Source organism: Ranitomeya imitator, chromosome 1 (assembly GCF_032444005.1).
Source record: "Ranitomeya imitator isolate aRanImi1 chromosome 1, aRanImi1.pri, whole genome shotgun sequence".
Taxonomy (NCBI): Eukaryota; Metazoa; Chordata; class Amphibia; order Anura; family Dendrobatidae; genus Ranitomeya; species Ranitomeya imitator.
The window spans coordinates 384,856,748-384,870,332 of NC_091282.1; the positions used below are offsets into that span (position 1 = coordinate 384,856,748).

At 41.5% G+C, this 13,585-nt stretch overlaps 1 protein-coding gene across 2 annotated transcripts in view; it reads right to left on the bottom strand.

Annotated features, from left to right (window-relative positions):
* The window catches only part of HSD17B3 (hydroxysteroid 17-beta dehydrogenase 3), a 160,938-nt gene extending 148,217 nt beyond the window's left edge, over window positions 1-12,721 (bottom strand). For both annotated transcript variants that reach the window (XM_069745461.1, XM_069745460.1), the window contains exons 1-2: window positions 12,485-12,721; window positions 2,297-2,343 (exon numbers count right to left, since the gene is read on the bottom strand). In XM_069745461.1, the coding sequence (XP_069601562.1) occupies window positions 2,297-2,343; window positions 12,485-12,638 (201 nt within the window). In that variant the 5' untranslated portion in view covers window positions 12,639-12,721. The remainder of the gene's footprint in view (window positions 1-2,296; window positions 2,344-12,484) is intronic.
* Between the last annotated feature and the right edge of the window lie 864 nt (window positions 12,722-13,585).

Here is a 13,585-nt window from a genome sequence, read left to right on the forward strand (position 1 = left end):
CTAGTCTTTAAAAAATTTAATTTACAGAAATGCAGCCCCAAACTTGCAAATAACTGAGCATACTTCACTGGTGCTTGCAGACACTCATGATTGTACCACTCTCCAACCCTTTGGTGAACAAACTGCTTTAAGTTACAGACAAATATTTCTAATTTTTACTCATCAATCAAGAACACCTGGTAGCATTTTTCTTCTTTTAGGTTCCTATGTTTTCATGCATACTCGAGTTGCTTGGCCTTGTTTCCATGTCAAAGGTGTATTTTTGGGGTACAATACTGTTAGGTCTCGAGTTCCCACCGCTGCACAGGGGGAATCACGAACAATGTCTGATGCGGTCTCCCATACTACATCAGCTGCAGTGGAGCCTGCTCAGCAGAGACGTCGGTCCCAGCGTCTCACTGAGCCTGATACTGTGCAAAGGGTTACTGCTGCCTTTCCAGGCTCTGCTTTTGTAGCCAGCACTGGTCAGCGGTGAGCAGGCTTTTCTGGGACTAAGTCCAGCTTTGCACACATTGAGCATGTCCACGGGAGGACCTCTCATTAGAGGTCAGGGGTCCTTGTCTGCTGCAGCTATAAATGGTTTGTATGGCCGCATGGCCATGTGCTAGTATCAACCTATGTTATTGAGCTTTGCTATCTTGTGGTCTTGTGTGCATGGTCAAGGTTGGCTGAAATAGGCCCCTAGAATACCGGCACCTCCGGTGAGGAGTTTTGTGTGTATGGATTCAGGGCTGGCATATAGCCACTAGAATTCCGGCTCCACCGGAGCGGAGTTGTTCGTGTGCTAGGCTGACTGCATGACCACTCTTTGCTTTTGCTCAGTTGGGTAGCTGTGATCCTTTGTGAAGTTAACAGGGCACAGCATTTTTATAACTTTGATTCTGTGAAGTAACAGAGTCCAAAACAATGCTCAAGGTCGGAAGCATCTTTGCTTCTTCTTCTCCAAGACCTTTTCACCAGCGGAGAGTAATTATTCCATCGGGGACAGAGAGTTGCTAGCCATGAAGTTGGCTTTCTCAGAGTGGAGACACCTTCTGGAGGGAGCTTGCTTTCCCTTCCAAGTGTTCACAGACAACAAGAACTTGGTGTATTTAAAGACAGCCCAGCGGCTAAATTCTCGCCAGGCTAGATGGTCCCTGTTCTTCTCCCGGTTCCATTTCACTCTCCATTTTCTTTCCGAGGAGAAGAACATTTGTGCCAACGCACTCTCTCGCTCTGTAGTGTCATCAGAGGAGGAGGAGCCTTGGTTTATTGTCCCTTTAAAGAGCCTGAGAACTGATGCTCCGGTTTCGCTAGAGTCTGTGCCCCCAGGCAAGACTTTCGTTCCATCTAATTTGCGACTGGAGGTTCTCTCTTGGGCTCACTCGTCCAGGGTGGGTGGACATTTTGGGACCAAGAGGACATCTGAGCTTTTGGCGAGGACGTAAACGCTTTTGTAGCCAGACAAGAGTCTTTCAATTCTTTGAGGGATTTTCATCCATTCTTCCTTGGAAAATGCTTCCAGGTCTGTGTTGATTGCTGGGAAGTCTTGCATGCACTACTATTTTGACAGCTAGCCACAGATTTTCAATAATGTTCAGATCAAGGGACTGTGAATGGCATTGTAAAACCTTCAGCTTGCATCTTTTTGGGTAGTCTATTGTGGATTTTAACACGTGCTTAAGATCACCATCCATTTTCCGAAGCCATCCTCTTTTCAACTTTAGCTTTTTTTTTGTGCAGATAGTGTTATGTTTGCATCAAGAATTTGTTGAAATGTCATAGAATCCATTCTTCCCTCTACCCGTGAAATGTTCCTCATGCCATTGGTTGCAACACAACCTTAAAGCATGATTGATCCACCTACATGCTTCATGGCTGGTGAGATGTTCTTTTCCTGAAACTCTACATCTTTTTTTACCACAATGGTTACAAAGTTAGCAAAGTCAATGTTTTAGAGTGGCGATCACACAGCCCTGATCTCAATCCTGGAAATGTATGGGCAAAGCTGAAAAGGCAGGTGCAAGCGAAGCGACCTACAAACACCAGTTTTGTCAGAAGGAATGGGCCCAAATTCCGACCAACTATTGTGAGAAGCTTGTGGAAGAATATCCCAGATGTTTGACCAAAGTTATTATTAAATAAATATGTATTTCATATAATATTATAGATATTACATTAATTATATTATATATTTATTGAGAAAAGAAATGCAATGCATTTCTCTTTTTTTCTGCTTTCCAAGTGTCTATACGTCAACACAACTGTTTAGAAATAAAGACTGATTCATAAATTTGAAGCTAACTAAAAGACTCACCTCAACTGAGTATGCTTTGCCGATACCATCTCCAGCCCCAGTTACAACTAGGAGAGAAAGCAGACACCATTACTCATTGTGTGCGCACTGCTTCTGAACAGCAAAGAATATGGAAGAGTTTACCTAGAAGTATATATGAAATTGCTTACATTTTTATAGCATTTGTTTCTTTTAATATACAGTACATATGTGCTATAGCCTAAATAATATGAACAATACATAATGTCATGTGAACAAATCCTTGTCTTCTCCTAATAGAGAATTATGTACTTCGCGCACATAACATTGCAATATTGATATGAAAGCTGTCACAGATTTCCACTCCATTAGGTATACATCTGAACATATTAGTCATGAGTGTTACATGGTTACATTGAAAAAGGAACAAATTACATCGATAAATCATAACAGGGAGGATGGATTTGTGTCCTATTTTGGAATAAAGAAAAATAAAGAAAAATACTAACAGTAGGGTAACATTGTACAGAGACCTTGTCAGTATTAATACAATAAATCATCAACATGTGCATACCAGATAACGGTAATATCTTCTGTGCGTATTGATGCAATATGTATCTCATAGGAATGATTGTATTCAAGCAAAAGTTATTATACAACAGAGTGTAACAAAAAAATAATAACATTGCAAAGAACTACTTTAAACTTTAACCCCTCTGTGGCTAGCCAGTGGCGTAACTGGAGTCTCATGGGCCCAGATGCAAGATTTGGACTCCCCCCATCCTGAATAAATTATATAGTGGTTTTATATATATATATATATATATATATATATATATATATATATATATATATGCTACTCAAAAAAATAAAGGGAACACTCAAATAACATGCGCTAGATCTGAACTAAGGAAATATTCTCATTGAATATTTTGTTCTGTACAAAGTTGAATGTGCTGACAACAAAATCACACAAAAGTCATCAATGGAAATCAAATTTATTAACTAATGGAGGTCTGGATTTGGAATCCCACTCAAAATCAAAGTGGAAAATCCAATTACAGGATGATCCATCTTCAATGGAAATGCCTTAAGACAAGGAAATGATGCTCAAAGTGTGTGTTTGGCCTTCATATGCCTGTATGACCTTGCTACAATGTGCGGCCATGCTCCTGATGAGGTGGCAGATGGTCTCCTGAGAGATCTCCTCCCAGACCAGGACTAAAGCATCTGCCAACTCCTGGACAGTAATGGTGCAATGTGACGTTGGTGGATGGTGCGAGACATGATGTCCCAGATGTGTTCAATCGGATTCAGGTCTGGGGAATGGGCGGGCCAGTCCATAGCTGCAATGCCTTCATCTTGCAGGAACTGCTGACACACTCTAGCCATATGAGGTCTCGCATTAGGAGGAACCCTGGGCCAACCGCACCAGCATATGGTCTCACAAGGGGTCTCAGAATCTCATCTCGGTACCTAATGGCAGTCAGGCTACCTCTGGCGAGCACATGGAGGGCTGTGCGGCCCTCCAAATAAATGCCACTCCACACCATTACTGACCCACTGCCAAACCGGTCATGCTGAAGGATGTTGCAGGCAGAAGATCGCTCTCTACGGCGTCTCCAGACTCTGTCACATGTGCTCAGTGTGTACCTGCTCTGTGAAGAGCACAAGGCACCAGTGGTGAATTTGAAAATCCTGGTGTTCTGTGGCAAATGCCAAGCATCCTGCATGGTGTTGGGCTGTGAGCACAACCCAAATCAGTGGATGTCGGGCACTCAGACCATACTCATGGAGTCGGTTTCTAACTGTTTTTGCAGACACATGCACATTTGTGGCCTGTTGGATGTCATTTTGCAGGGCTCTGGCAGTGCTCCCCCTGTTCCTCCTTGCACAAAGGCTGAGGTAACGGTCCTGCTGCTGGATTGTTGCCCTCCTATGGCCCCCTCCACATCTCCTGGTGTACTGGTCTCCTGGTAGCGCCTCCAGCCTCTGGACACTAAGCTGACAGACACAGCAAACCTTGTCACAGCTCGAATTAATGTGCCATGCTGGATGAGCTGCATTACCTGAGCCACTTGTGTGGGTTGTAGAGTCTGTCTCATGCTACCACGAGTGTAAAAGCACAACCAACATTCAAAAGTGACCAAAACATCAGCCAGAAAGCATTGGTACTGAGATATGGTCTGTGGTCCCCACCTGCACAACCACTCATTTATTGAGTGTGTCTTGATAATTGCCAATAATTTCCTTCTGTCTTCTATTCCATTTGCACAACAGCATGTGAAATTGATTGTTACAGAGTGTTGCTTCCTAAGTGCACAGTTTAATTTCACAGAAGTTTGATTTACTTGGAGTTATATTCTGTTGTTTAAGTGTTCCCTTTATTTTTTTGAGAAGTATATATATACAGTCATGGCCAAAAGTATTGAGACCCCTGCAATTCTGTCAGATAATACTCATTTTCTTCCTGAAGATGATTGCAAATACAAATTATTTGGTATTATTATCGTCATTTAATTTGTCCTAAATGAAAAAAACACGAAAAAATTGTCCTAAAGCCAAATTGGATATAATTCCACACCAAACATAAAAAAGAGGGTGGACAAAAGTATTGACACTGTTCGAAAAATCATGTGATGCTTCTCTAATTTGTGTAATTAACAGCACCTGTAACTTACCTGTGGCACCTAACAGGTGTTGGCAATAACTAAATCACACTTGCAGCCAGTTGACATGAATTAAAGTTGACTCAACCTCTGTCCTGTGTCCTTGTGTACCACATTGAGCATGGAGAAAAGAAAGAAGACCAAAGAACTGTCTGAGGACTTGAGAAACCAAATTATGATGAAGCATGAGCAATCTCAAGGCTACAAGTCCTTCTCCAAAGACCTGAATGTTCCTGTGTCTACCGTGCGCAGTGTCATCAAGAAGTTTAAAGCCCATAGCACTGTGGCTAACCTCCCTAGATGTGGATGGAAAAGAAAAATTGACAAGAGATTTCAACGCAAGATTGTGCGGATGTTGGATAAAGAACCTCGACTAACATCCAAACAAGTTCAAGCTGCCCTGCAGTCCGGGGGTACAACAGTGTCAACCCGTACTATCCGTCGGCATCTGAATGAAAAGGGACTGTATGGTAGGAGACCCAGGAAGGCCCCACGTCTTACCCCGAGACATAAAAAAGTGAGGCTGGAGTTTGCCAAAACTTACCTGAAAAAGCCCTTAAACGTTTTGGAAGAATGTTCTCTGGTCAGATGAGACAAAAGTAGAGCTTTTGGGGCAAAGGCATCAACATAGAGTTTACAGGAGAAAAAAAGAGGCATTCAAAGAAAAGAACACGGTCCCTACAGTCAAACATGGCGGAGGTTCCCTGATGTTTTGGGGTTGCTTTGCTGCCTCTGGCACTGGACTGCTTGACCGTGTGCATGGCATTATGAAGTCTGAAGACTACCATCAAATTTTGCAGCATAATGTAGGGCCCAGTGTGAGAAAGCTGGGTCTCCCTCAGAGGTCATGGGTCTTCCAGCAGGACAATGACCCAAAACACACTTCAAAAAGCACCAGAAAATTGTTTGAGAGAAAGCACTGGAGATTTCTAAGGTGGCCAGCAATGAGTCCAGACATGAATGCCATAGAACACCTGTGGAGAGATCTAAAAATGGCAGTTTGGAGAAGGCACCCTTCAAATATCAGGGACCTGGAGCAGTTTGCCAAAGAAGAATGGTCTAAAATTCCAGCAGAGCATTGTAAGAAACTCATTGATGGTTACCGGAAATGGTTGGCCGCAGTTATTTTGGCTAAAGGTTGTGCAACCAAGTATTAGGCTGAGGGTGCCAATACTTTTGTCTGGCCCATTTTTGGAGTTTTGTGTGAAATGATCAATGTTTTGCTTTTTGCTTCATTCTCTTTTGTGTTTTTTCATTTAAGACAAATTAAATGAAGATAATAATACCAAATAATTTGTGTTTGCAATCATTTTCAGGAAGAAAATGAGTATTATCTGACAGAATTGCAGGGGTGTCAATACTTTTGGCCATGACTGTATACAATCTCCAGACCTGAATTCCATTGAAAACCTCTGGAATGTAATCAAGAGGATGATGGATAGTCACAAGCCATCAAACAAAGAAGAACTGCTTACATTTTTGCGCTAGGAGCAGTGTGAAAGACTGGTGAAAAGCATGCCAAGACGCATGAAAGCTGTGATTAAAAATCATGGTTATTCCACAAAATATTGATTTCTGAACTCTTCCTGAGTTAAAACATTAGTATTTTTGTTTCTAAATGATTGTGAACTTGTTTTCATTGCATTTTTTGAGGTCTGAAAGCATTGGTTATTTTTTTTTACATTTTGACCATGTCTCCTTTTAAAAAAAGAAATAAAAAAAATTATTGCTTGGAAATTCGGAGACATTATGTCAGAGTTTATAGAATAAAAGAACAATTTACATTTCACTAAAAAATATACCTATAAAGTGAAAAATCAGACAAACTGAACATTTTGCAGTGGTCTCTAAATTTTTGCCAGAGCTGTATGTCCCTCATCCTGGCCTCATCCTGGTGTATTTGTCCCTCATTCTGCCGCTCTTTAATGTACATGCAAAGAAGTCATGGGGCTCCATAGACAAAGTATAATGCACCCCCATAGTTCTCCATATTGTATAATGCATCCCATAGTCCTCCAAATAATATATTGCATAGCCCATAGTCATCCATGTAGTATAATTAATGCACCCGATTGTCATCTATAGTACTATAATGCACCCCCATAGTCATCCTATAAATTATAATGCACCCCATAGTCATTCATAATAGTATCATACACCCCAGTCCTCCTATAAAGTTAAATGCACCCTCATAGTCATCCATAGTAGTATAATGCACCCCATAGTTATGCTATAATGCATAATGCACCCCATAGTCATCCATAGTAGTATAATGCACTCCATTTTCATCCATAGTAGTACAATGCATCCCATAGTCGTCCTGTCACACTCAGACATGGGTAAGTCCGGCTGATGACACAGCATATAAATATGACGGGAAAGAAAAGGGAGAGGAAGGCCTTAATAGTAGGGAGTGGGGGATGGGACACCTCCTGACACCAACCTGTGCCTGTCCCTAAGCTTCCCTAACACGCGTTCCCCACCATCACGTGCCTAGTCCCTGACTGTCACCTCGGTGTACCCTAGCTAGTGTACTGGCCAGCAAAGATGCTAGCTTCACCACTGCAGATGGTAATACACAGGGGAAGAGACAAACACAGGACAAAAAAAAGGGAAATACTCAGCTCCGGCTCCTCTGCTAAGCTCCAAAGCAGCAGAGAAAATGGCAACAGAATAGCGGAACTCCCACAGCAGCAACACCACCGTCACGTGTGAGCTCCACACACCACGATGGTTTGCATAGTACAAAAACTCTATCACTGACAATGAGCTGATGGATCATGTGACTATTTAAAGGGAGGTGGGAGTGGTTACTAACCAATATCAGGTGACCAGCCTAAAAGAACCGACAGCAAGAGATTGACATTAACTCTTTCAGCAGACCCAGACCTGCCAGGAATCCATTAATGATTCATGACAGTACCCCCCTTTCTACAAGGGGCTTCTGGACCCTTAAGACTGGATTGACCGGAACTGACGTATGGCAAGGACGGATCACAGCACTACTATTCATCTTCGTGATCCTCAAGGTCAAAGCAAACGCAGCCCGATGGTGATGGTAATAATGTAGGCTCCAGAGACTCAACAAGTCTCCTAAGAGACTACCTGTGGAACGCGTTATGTACATTCATCACTGAGGGTAACTCCAACTGGAAGGTCCCAAGGCTGAGAATGGCCACCACCCTATTATACGGCCAAATAACTAGAACTTCAAGTCCCACATGCGTACTTCCACCCACATGTACTCATTCACCCACAAGTCTGCACGTTTATTACCACGAGTACGTTTTGCACAAGATGGTACTCTCCTTGAAGGACAGATAACAGAGACATCCCCCGTGTAACAAAACTTTTATTCTCAGGATACTGAGAGGGAACCACCACTCTCACCTGACCAATTTTCCCAAGAGGACTCCAAGATCCAGAGTGAACCTGAGGTGAGAGTAGAGTCTTACCCCTATTCTCCGGTAGCACCTTAGCTACCTCCACCAGAGAAAAATGGGTAGATTTAATAAAGACGGCAGAGATCGTAGCCCTCAGGCAACAGTTTTTGCAAAACTTGCCCCAACTGACTACTTCTCTGGACCACCAATCTATGACCGGATTGTGTTTCTTCAGCCAGGAAAGGCCTAAGACAATGGGAGTAGGCATACCCTCCAAGATATAGCATAACAGGAACTCTTCATTAAGAGTCCCTATGTGGAAGTTCACATTATATATGACATTGGTCAAATTCTTCGGGCTGAAAGGAGCAGAATGAATAGCACGAATAGGAATGGATCTTGCTAGCATCCTACCTTTTAGACCATGGGTCTGAGCAAAGCGAGAATCCACCAAACTGAATTCAGCTTCACTAGTCAAAACAACCAGAATACTCTCTGTTTTCCCACCAACCACTAATTCAGCCGAAATGGTAAATGGAGATGAAATGGTAAATGGAGATGCGTGGTAGTACCATTTTTGGTTCTAGATGGATAGACTTTAATGTAATGATCCATAAGGACACACTAGAAACATGCCCCTGTCCCACATTGAACCGCAGGCAACCTAGTATGACAGTTGACACCCCCCAACTACATGGGTTTGTCAGACAGCACCTGCATGACCTTTTCTCTAGGAAGAACAACAAGGGGCAGAGTGGGTGTATGTCTCTCCCTGAGGTGTCTATCCACCCTGATAGCAAGGGCCATGGTGGCCTGCAACAACCTTGGAGTAGCATATTGTACCAGAGAATCCTGAATCCTAGCTGACAGACCTTGACAAAAATACCTTCTTAGAGCAGAGTCATTTCAATACGTGTTAGTGGCGCATCCCAGAACTCCGAGCAGTACTCCTCAGCGGGCTGGGCCCCCTTCTTGATATTATGGAGTTGTGACTCAGCCAAGGAGCTGGCATCAGGATCGCCGTTCATTAGGGCCAAAGATGGAGAGTCGGTCGGCAGGGAGAAGGCCAACTCTTGGTTTTGCAGTAAATAGTAATAACGGTCCTAGGAGCGCTGGAAATGAGACCAAAACAAGGATTTTAGTGTTGAACCACAACGCGTTTCAACGGTTAAACCGTCTTCATCAGGTGAAAGTTCCAAGGTCCCCTTGTTCATGTCAGCACATGTCCAGGCCCATTTGAAGTTCGCCAATGACATCTGGATGATCCAGAAGAGGCCTGGCAGAAGGTCATGTGGTTAGATAAAATACAACTTTTGGTATCAGCTCCACTTGCCGTGTTTGGAGGAAGAAGAAGGATGAATACAACCCCAAGAACACCATCCCAACAGTGAAGCATGTTGGGAGAAACATCATACTTTGTGGTTGCATTTCTGCAAAGGGGGTGCAGGACAACTGCACCGTATTGAAGGGAGGATGGATGGAGTCATGCATCACAAGATTTTGGCCAACAACCTCCTTCCCTCAGTAAGAGCATTGAAAATGGGCCGGGGCTGGGTCTTCCAGCATGACAATGACCCAAAACACACAGCCAAAGCAACTAAGGAGTGGCTCCGTAAGAAACATTTCAAGGTCCTGGAGTGGTCTAGCCAGTCTCCAGACCTGAACCCAATAGAAAATCTTTGGAGAGAGTTGAAACTCAATGTTGCCCAACTACAGCCCCAAAATCTGAAACATCCAGAGAAGTTTTGTATGGAGGAGTGGGCCAAAATCCCAGCTGCACTGTGTGCAAACTTGGTTAAGAACTACAGGAAATGTTAAACCTCTGTAATTGCAAACAAAGATTTCTGTACTAAATATTCTGTTCTGTTTTTCTATTGTATCAAATACTTAATTCATGCAATTAAATGCAAATTAATTATGTAAAAATCATACAATGTGATTTCCTGGATTTTTCCCAGATTTTGTCTCTCACAGTTGAAGTGTACCTGGGATCGATGTGGGACATGGATTATTAGAGGAAAGTTGAGGATTACTTTAGTTTTTTAATTTTACGTTTTGATTAATAGATGTGTAAAAGAGGGTTGGGGAGCGTTTGTTTCAATCAAAGGACTTTACTCTATTTGTGTCTTTATTAAATTTGAGTATGGGGTTAGTAATGGGGGTGTTTGATATGCACCTCTCCATTACTAACCCCTGGGCTTGATATCAATGGACATAAAACAGATGACATCAACAATAAAACTATTACCCCACTTGCCACCACACCAGGGCAAGTGAGAAGATATGAGGCTAAGTGCCAAAATTGGCACATCTAATTATAGGTGGGACACCACTTCATTTTTTTGGAGGGTCCCCCTATACTAACAAGTGAAGGCTAAGCAAACAGCTGTGAGCTGATATTAATATGCTGGATCCATACTGGCTATTGGCCCCTCCCTAGAATATTAACACCAGCCCCAGCTGTTGGCTTTCCCTCAGCTAGTTTTGATAATTAAGTGGGACCCCACGCCATATTTTTATTTAATTATTTATTTAATACATACAATACACAGACGGACGGTGCAGGGACACTATGGATACAAGGCACCAATGATACGAGCTGCATTCAGTGCCTGAGAGCAGCACTAACTGGACTGCTTTTTCCCAGGCACTGGTACATGTCACACTGATGTGGCACATGGATGCCACTCATATGTTACGCATGGACACAGATAATTATAATAATAATTTTTATTTATATAGCGCCAACATATTCCGCAGCACTTTACAATTAAGTGGGGACATGTACAGACAATAAATTCAGTACAAGTTAAGACAATTTAAACAGTGACATTAGGGGTGAGGTCCCTGCTCGCAAGCTTACAATCTACAAGGAGATAACACCAGTACTGGTTTTTCCAGTACCGGTAATGTCAGGACGTGTGGAAAAGGCCTAATTCTATGCCTCATTCTGTCTCTCATAGACTTACATTGAGTCGTGACCTTTGGACCACCCAGCAAATACTGGAGCGACCTGGCAGGTCACAAACTGCTGGAGACCAACTAGAACGGCAGTGACAACAGATGAAGATGGTGGCTGATAAGTATAAGACTAGGGGAAGGGAACTTAGTGACACCACTGCAGCAGCAAAATAAAAATAAACTGTGGAGTGGTGCTATAAAAAGTTATTTTGCACTGACAGACTTCCTTTAAAGATGTTAGACTTCTGCACTGGGACTAATTTATTAAAGCCGTCTACCTTTTTAGATGGTGAAAATACTCAACTAGAGAGTCTTAATATGTATTTTTTCAAGTGTCTAATGCTGGCTGATAAATCGGATGCATCTTTAGACTAAGTTTATATTATTCCTTCACAGAATTACTAAATGTTTTGGTGCAATATATTAGCACAGGATCGTGAGTTAGATGATACCCTTTCTCCCTCAACAATCTATTAGGTCCTTTCCAAATGTCAAAAAATCATGTCTAACGTGTCTATAACACTTAATATATCTGGTGCAAATCATGAAAGGTTTTTTGCACAATGTAGACCACATGTCTGGTGCAAGTAGTTTAGTAAAACAATCCCACTGTCTATACTATTTAAGCCAATCCCTGTCTATGAGGGCATATAGATGTCATACAGCGATTCGTCCACTTAGGACCCCCTCCATGTGTCAGAATACAGATTCAATCTGTAGGAGCAGCTCCCACTTTGGCATTTCTATCTATTCATGTATCATATCTGAATGGCTTGACATGTAATACTACATTTCCCCTGCAAAGTCCAACGTTCTCATGAGCCAACAATCTGAAAACAGTTGTCTCTAATGCAAATCTGCCTCAGGATATATGCCAAAATACAACTATACAGACACATACACCCACCATTCTTACTAAAATATATGATGCACATTACACAATTGTTTCAGAAACCTTTGGCAGATACTACATTTTCCAATACAATCTAAAAAGAAAAATATGCTGAGGTTCGCGGGCAATTGATATTTTATATAGTTATATACAAAGTAAATAAGTCAATGAACTGCATAAAAAATATATATATATTTAAAACAAAATCTAATACTTATATATGTCAAGATAAAAGGATAGATAGATAGATAGATAGATAGATAGATAGATAGATAGATAGATAGATAGATAGATAGATAGATAGATAGATAGACAAAATCTTTACCTGCCCATTCTCCCATTGTTCGAAAAAATGATGATGGCATTACACCCCACAGTCTTGGAAACAGGTACTTTGAAAATCCAAAACATTTCACTATAAATTGAAGGCATACAAAAATTCCCAGCGCAGTTAAAAACTGCTGAATGAGCAGCTCCATGCCAGCAGATTCCGGGACAAATGAAGTGCACTGTCTCACTCACTCACTGCCCTGTTACTTGCTCCTTAGTTACTTGCGAGAGAATTTATGCTTAACAACTGTTAGGGAGAGGTTTGACATCACATGTATTCCAAGAGTCATGGTTTATATGGTTACTCCTTCTCTCCTCCTTTTTTTCTGTTTAATTATAATCCTTTAAGACTTGCTATCAGAATATGACTTTGAACTATTTTTTTACACATTGTACAAAAAGTAAACCAGTAACTACATCCCAGGCAGAATTTTTCAGATTTTTCGCATATTGTGGAAATGTTAACATTTGCTCTTCATTCAAATTCTATTCAAATAGAGTTGAACAAACTCTACAGTGATCAAACGGGTGATATGTCAAAGCTGCACGATAAGTAAACATTCTCTTTTAACTTATCTGCGCTCTTCAGCATTCACTCATTCACTCATTCCCAGACTTCTAATATAGTTTCTTATCCAAAGTACTGCAGCCATTTATAGTAAACTATGAACGGTAATTTTGTAGCGTACAAGCAAATTTTAAGTCTTAGGAGCATACCCAAACAAGCATAAGGAGATCATCAAACTTCACGCAAATGTTATTGGTGGTCAAATTTGAACCTAGGACCCCAATGGTGGAAGGCAACAGTGCTATTTGTGTATTACAAAACAAGGCATCGTTTGCAAAAGCTGTTTACAAAATGCTGACCTAAATACGAACACATTCCAGAGATCTATTGGAAATTTGGTCCATATTTGTGTTCATATTATGCAGGATTTTCTCCAACACTGCAGATATTACATAAATGTAATTTAAATATAATACATAGCACCAATGAAAAACAGAAGATGAGACAATTGCCTTTAAACTATTATCCCACACATTAATATTAAAGAGGATCTTTCACCAAACTTTTCCTGTATAACTGGACACACAA